Source organism: Bidens hawaiensis, unplaced genomic scaffold, assembly GCF_021521415.1.
Source record: "Bidens hawaiensis isolate Kalapana, Puna unplaced genomic scaffold, B.hawaiensis_p1.1 tig00011184_1, whole genome shotgun sequence".
NCBI classification, from domain to species: Eukaryota; Viridiplantae; Streptophyta; class Magnoliopsida; order Asterales; family Asteraceae; genus Bidens; species Bidens hawaiensis.
Window position 1 is genome coordinate 168,299 of NW_027491867.1, and position 6,000 is coordinate 174,298.

The 6,000-nt window shown below is 34.0% G+C and overlaps 1 protein-coding gene across 1 annotated transcript; it reads right to left on the reverse strand.

Moving 5' to 3' along the window:
• Window positions 1-2,211: 2,211 nt before the first annotated feature.
• On the reverse strand, window positions 2,212-6,000 carry LOC143537337 (transcription factor bHLH153-like). Its single transcript, XM_077031127.1, has 6 exons — window positions 5,823-6,000; window positions 3,440-3,593; window positions 3,288-3,353; window positions 3,119-3,184; window positions 2,609-2,656; window positions 2,212-2,493 (listed from the first exon to the last, which is right to left on the reverse strand). Exons 2-6 carry the CDS (start codon window positions 3,536-3,538, stop codon window positions 2,365-2,367), a joined length of 408 nt encoding a protein of 135 aa, XP_076887242.1. The 5' UTR covers window positions 3,539-3,593; window positions 5,823-6,000; the 3' UTR covers window positions 2,212-2,364.

Genomic DNA, 6,000 nt, shown 5'->3' on the forward strand with positions numbered 1-6,000 from the left:
ATATACAAAAACACAAACTAGGTTCCATTCCAAATACTAAAAATCAAGAAGAAGATCCAATATGGGTGGTGATAATAAGCGAATCGTGGCGGTTATAATTGGCTTTATGCTTTTGTTTTTGGGAATGGCAACAGTGGAGGTGGAAGCCATTGCATGTTGTCAAGGCCGTGTAACGTCATGTTGCATTGCGAAGAATCAACTGGGAACCGCCATGGCACCAATGACTGCTAAGAAGAAGGTGTTTGGTCGAAAGGGTTACTACGATTATCCCATGGCACCAATGGGAACCGCCATGGCACCAATGGCACCAATCGTTCATCACTTATTAGAGCATTTCGACGTACTAGTGTTGAATCAAGACTTGATATGTTGTGTTTACTTGGTTTGAATAAGTTGATACATGAGTTCTACTTAACTACATTGGGTCTAGAATGTTAATGTTTTAAGTAAATGAAAGCATGTTATGTCTTATGTATTATATGCTCATGAATATCAAAGGTTATGATCAAGATTACCCCGGGTGCCTTTTAACGTCACGTCCAAATTTCCCTTTCGAATCTGTCAAAAGGTTACAATTAGGTTTTTGATCGAGGTAATAATAATCATGAAACGATAATACTTCGTTCATAACCATTTAAGAAAGATGACTGACAGTCATTATTTTTCTTTGGTTTATTAGATTTTAATAATCTCAATTGAGTTTATCGCCACCGGTGGTCTCAAATTTAAAAAAAGGTAAGCTCTCAGTGAGGATCCAAGGGGTAATCAAACTTCGGTGATTCAGGCTTTCATGGATGAGTTTATGAGACGGAATAAAAAGCACGATACAAATCTATCTTCATGACGATTTGTAATCACTTAAATGACTATAAATTAAGTTCTCTTTTAATCACAAACAACAAAGTTGTTTGTGTTGTATCTTCTATTTATCATGAGGTTCAGTTAAATCAGTGCAAGTCGTTGACCAAGAGCTCTTGAAAGATGCCATGGGATCTCCACGTCTCTTTTCTCAACCTACTTAAGTTCTAACTTCTTTATACTTTTCTTTTATAATTAGAAATATAAAAGTTATGAGTTAGTATTAGTAGATTATTGGTATGGTTAGGTCATTCGGGTAATTAATTGCTTATCAGTATCAGGTATACCCGTTCTTGTTAGAATTACCGTTGCGATTCCAAAATACATTTCTTACTACTTTAATTTCTATACTATATGGGGTTACTACACAAGGAAGTTAAAAGTGTCAAAACTAAAAAAATATTAATTAGCAGATTAATCTCGGATAGAAGAAAATGTTTATTGATTTAGTTTGGGTAAAAAGATATGAATTTCTGGATAATTGGTTTGGTGTCAATAACATATCCGTCTTATCATGTGAAAAGCTTTTGAAACTAATTGCATACATGGTCACATACCTGGATATCTATTCTAAATGTTTCGACTTTCGGTGGTTGTGTTCAGTTTCATTTACCATCTCTATATATGGAATCATTTTGAAGCCGCTTATGTAGAAACACGACGTGCTCAAAATGTTACCTTAAAGAAAATACAAGATATGATGGACAAATCAATGCACATAGTATTTTACGATCTTGTAAATCAATGTTAATTAGCTGCTACAAGATCAATGCTTAAACTTATCCTATATATGTGTTGAAGATGTGAAGTATTTATGTTATTCTTTCAGTTTATATCAAAAAATTTGATTCTGTTTTTTATTTAGTTCTGTATGTGTTGGGTCACGAGGACTTACAGTATGGTTGCGTATGGGCTTATTATTTGCGCTATTATGATGTTTAATGCACTTGGAGGATGCAAGTAAAAGGGATATGGACTTGTAGCTACCATCACTACCAATAACCGCCATGGCACCGATGGCTACCGGCGGTGCAACCAGTGTGGGTAAAATCACATCCTTTGTTCATCATTGATTAGGCTCATGTGTTTGATTTATGTTTGCGCTAATAACCACCTGTCGCAATTGCCATTTGACACTGCTTCCGCCACAAGTCAACCCAACTCCACATTGGTCAACTGTTGCGGGTCAACAAAAGTCCGTAGCAGTTTGACCAGTGTTTCAGTCGGTTGAGAGTTGGGTTTGACAAAAACAAATCCAACAGAGAATTGGAACAACCGTCATACCCAACCCTAATAACTTCAGCAACAAATAATTGCGGGAAATCTAGTCGCCGCAGATTTGCCCATTTAAAAAAGAAAAATTAAAAATAATCGCTTAACATGCTTCTCGTATCATATATGTTATGAACCTTCCAAGAATGAATTCTTCCTCTATATATCAAATAGTTTATTATATATATCCTACATGTTTTCTTATATGCAGTTTAGATATATCCACCATGGCCATCAACTCTTACATGATTTTGGGGAATTGGTCTTAATTGGAGCCCATATATCTGCCCCGTTGCTGCTAGCAACTCCAACTGTATACGAAAGCGGTACCAAACGCAACCCTTTGCTTTTCAAGTCATATTCCTACAAAAACCACAATAGATAAATAATCCTCATAAGTATATAAACAGTGTGTTATATACTTTTTGTTGGGTTGTTTTAATTTTTAAATTACTGATAACTAATATGTTAACATCACCTGAGATTGTGCTGTTGGATTGCTATGAAGGTAAGGAGCACTCAGCACCTAAAACAAAATTTAAAAATATAAAAAATTAAATCTGTTGTCATATGAATGTAAATGAGCCAAGCCGAGCCCAAACCCAAGTTTAACTTAACAGAGCTCGAGCTCGGCTTGTTTATAGCTCTGCTTGTTTATTATTTATTACTTATTTATTTATAATTTTTTGCTTGTATTTTGATAATTATATATCTTAGTTAATTATTTTTATTATTATTTAATGTATGATAGCTCGATATGTGAAGCTCGAGCTCGTGTATTTAAAGAGCTCTGAAATAAGCCCATGCTCTTTTAAGATGACTTTTAGCAAGCTTATCTCAAATAGCACGCGAGCGGCTTGGTTTGTTTACACCAAACGATGTGTGTGTGTGTGTCCATTAGTATTTTCTAGAATAATATTAACATTGCTTGTCTCGTCGACGGTTTCCAATAATTCAAATATAAATTTTATAGTCAATCGTTGCATACCTTGACCTGGTCATGAAGAAAGTTTATATAATCAAATGCCTCATGAAGTACTGAAGCCGTATCCGTCTACAATTTAATTTAATAAAAAAACTTGAATTAAACCAGATAAAACCCTCGAAAACATGTAATGTATCAAGATGATATATTTTCTTGTTTGGATTCTTTTTACCTTGCCATATGGTGAGACAAGCTGCTGAAGAGCTGCTATTCTGTCACCAATCTTCTCTTTTCTTTCCTATTAACAAAATCGAAACAGAGTAAACGTTGCATTCAAAAAAATTTTAATAACTAATTAATCTTGATACAGTTATAGTCTTAAACCTTGGAGCTAACGGACAAACCAGCCTTGTGCTTCTTTGGTGTCAAAGAAGTAAGAACACCCTGCTCAATAGACACGGGACTTCGCTTATGATCCATCATCTTAAACAACTTGCTATATTCCTTTCGTTTTGATAGATTGCAGGTATTAACTTAACTGTCATACACACACAATACAGAACCGATTTAAGTAGAGAACTGGGAACCACATAAGGACCGATAGATAGTGCATATCATACACCGTGGGAGAGAGAAACAAGAACGAAAATGAATAAACTGTTCACGAACTTAAGAAACTAAATGTGTTCGTGTTTGTTTATGTTTGTTCGTTAACAGTATAAACTAACAGTTCACAGTAAACAAACGATTGAACATAGATGAACTAACATAACTGAGTTAAAAACAATTAGAAGTAAATTTGAACAACTAAACTAAAATGTGAACAACAATGCGCTCAGCCGAAAATTTATTAATAGTAGATAAAATTGTGATGAGACTATAAACTTCAAATATACAATAATAGTATTATTAATAACTATGTATACATAATTAACAATTAATATAACAACAATAATAAGCAGATAAAACCCAAGATTTTACAATTAATTACAAACCAAACTCGAGCTTTGCACATAAGGCTAAACGCAGCCCAGTCAAGATTATGAGTTCAAGTTTAGACTATCAAGGGTATCATTATTAGAAAACACATAATGTATTGCATACTTGTAGATGATTAACATATATGAGATATATTTGCATTTTCTTTTGTGATTGTATTTGTCTATATGTAACTTATAGGTTTCAGCAACTGTTTAAAATCCAGTATGATAAAAAAAATAATGCAAGTTCCAATAAGGCAAACAACAATAGTAATCTAAGTTGATAATTCAGCAAGAAAACAAACAAACCTTACCATTAGGAAAACATCATGCAAATGGCTACATTTGTTTAATGTCATCCCACATCAAATTAGAGAATGCGACAAACTAATTCATGATCAAACATCAATTATATATTTCTAATAACAACTTATAATAATGAATGCTAGATGTAACATATCAACAAAAGGGCAGTACAATGAAGTGTATAGTTCCAGTCAAGAAGCCACCTGATGCATGTATTGACATTATTATAAATGAGCATGGGCCCCTAGATTCTATAACTAGAATTAAATAATAAATATTTTATAGATGATATCATACCTAAATAATAAACAGTATGTTAGTGTAGGCCCCATTGTTGTTATTCAAAGAGAGTACGTATGTATGTCCATTTTAAAGACTATTATGTTCTTCAATTTCATCAGTACACATATTGACATATATCATAATATCAACTGTACATATAACTATACAATAAACACAAAATATGAAGCATTAAATTCTAAATTGACTACAAACTCTCAAAAACTAACATCAAACCTAAATCATCATCAGTATTTCAGATTATTATATATAAAAATTACAAACTTTGGTGCCGCTAAGTGCCGATTGGGCCACTTGGCGACACCATATTAGTCCTTGAATTTCCTTTGTTTTTCTTTGTTTTTTGGTTTTAGTTCCGGTACTGTGACAAACATAATGGAAATCGAACGAATTTGCGTATAGTCACTGCATTTTTTAGTTTCGGTACTGTAGCCAATGTGACGGAAATCAGCCGAATTTGCGTAGACTCACCGCCTCAACTTCCGGGATCGGTAATTCTCAGATCTTCCCAACGCATGAGTTACCGACTGACGCCACTCAATTGATCCACCTCAAATTTATATGCTTTTGTTTTATTTTTGTTTTTTAGTTCCTGTATCATAACACACTTAACAGAAACCGACCGAATTTGTGTCGACTTACCGCCTCAACACCCGCGACCTACAAAATCATCTCCCGGATTTTACCAACGTGCCCGGCGCAACGCGCCAGGTATAACACTAGCTAACAAACAAAAACTAACACAAAACCCTAATTGAACAAAATTACTTCCAATTATTTTTATTTATTTTTAAAGCAAATTGTACTGTTATCAAATAGTTTTATAACACAAATAAAATGATCCAATTACAACAGAAAGTCAGGTAAGCGGACGACAAGTTGCGCAACTACCCCTTTTGGATAGCAAAACCGATGCTACTAAAGACAAAGTTATTATTATTCGGCGTCACTAAGTTACTATGCACAACTCGCTGAATCGTTCATCGGCGTCGTTGCATTTTATGACGTAATCATCCGTTCAACACAAATAGGCTCTAAACCGTTCGTATATAACGAACACGTCATATTTACTATTTACAAATCCCAATTCAAATACTCTACAAACAGTTACGGAATAACAAAATTGTAACAGAAAGCATAATAATAATAATATTAATCGAATATAACCGACCGGAAGTTACCTATTCAAATTCCGACGAGCATTCACCAATTCACTTCGAAGGTATATATCGCAATACTTTATATATGCGTCGAATTAAGCTGAAATAATAACCGATTTATGTTAATTTTATGCTATTTGTGATCGGACGGTGAAAGTGTGTGTAAAGCAGAGTGGGAAAGGGGTTTTTGAGAGGCGGT

Excerpts from the sequence above, each read along its gene's own strand:
- LOC143537337 (XM_077031127.1), bottom strand. The coding sequence starts at position 3,538 with ATGATGGATCATAAGCGAAGTCCCGTGTCTATTGAGCAGGGTGTTCTT. Across the intron at positions 3,354-3,439 it reads GTTTGTCCGTTAGCTCCAAG|GAAAGAAAAGAGAAGATTGG; the intron begins GTTTAAGACTAT and ends TTTTGTTAATAG. Across the intron at positions 2,657-3,118 it reads TTCTTCATGACCAGGTCAAG|GTGCTGAGTGCTCCTTACCT; the intron begins GTATGCAACGAT and ends ATTTTGTTTTAG.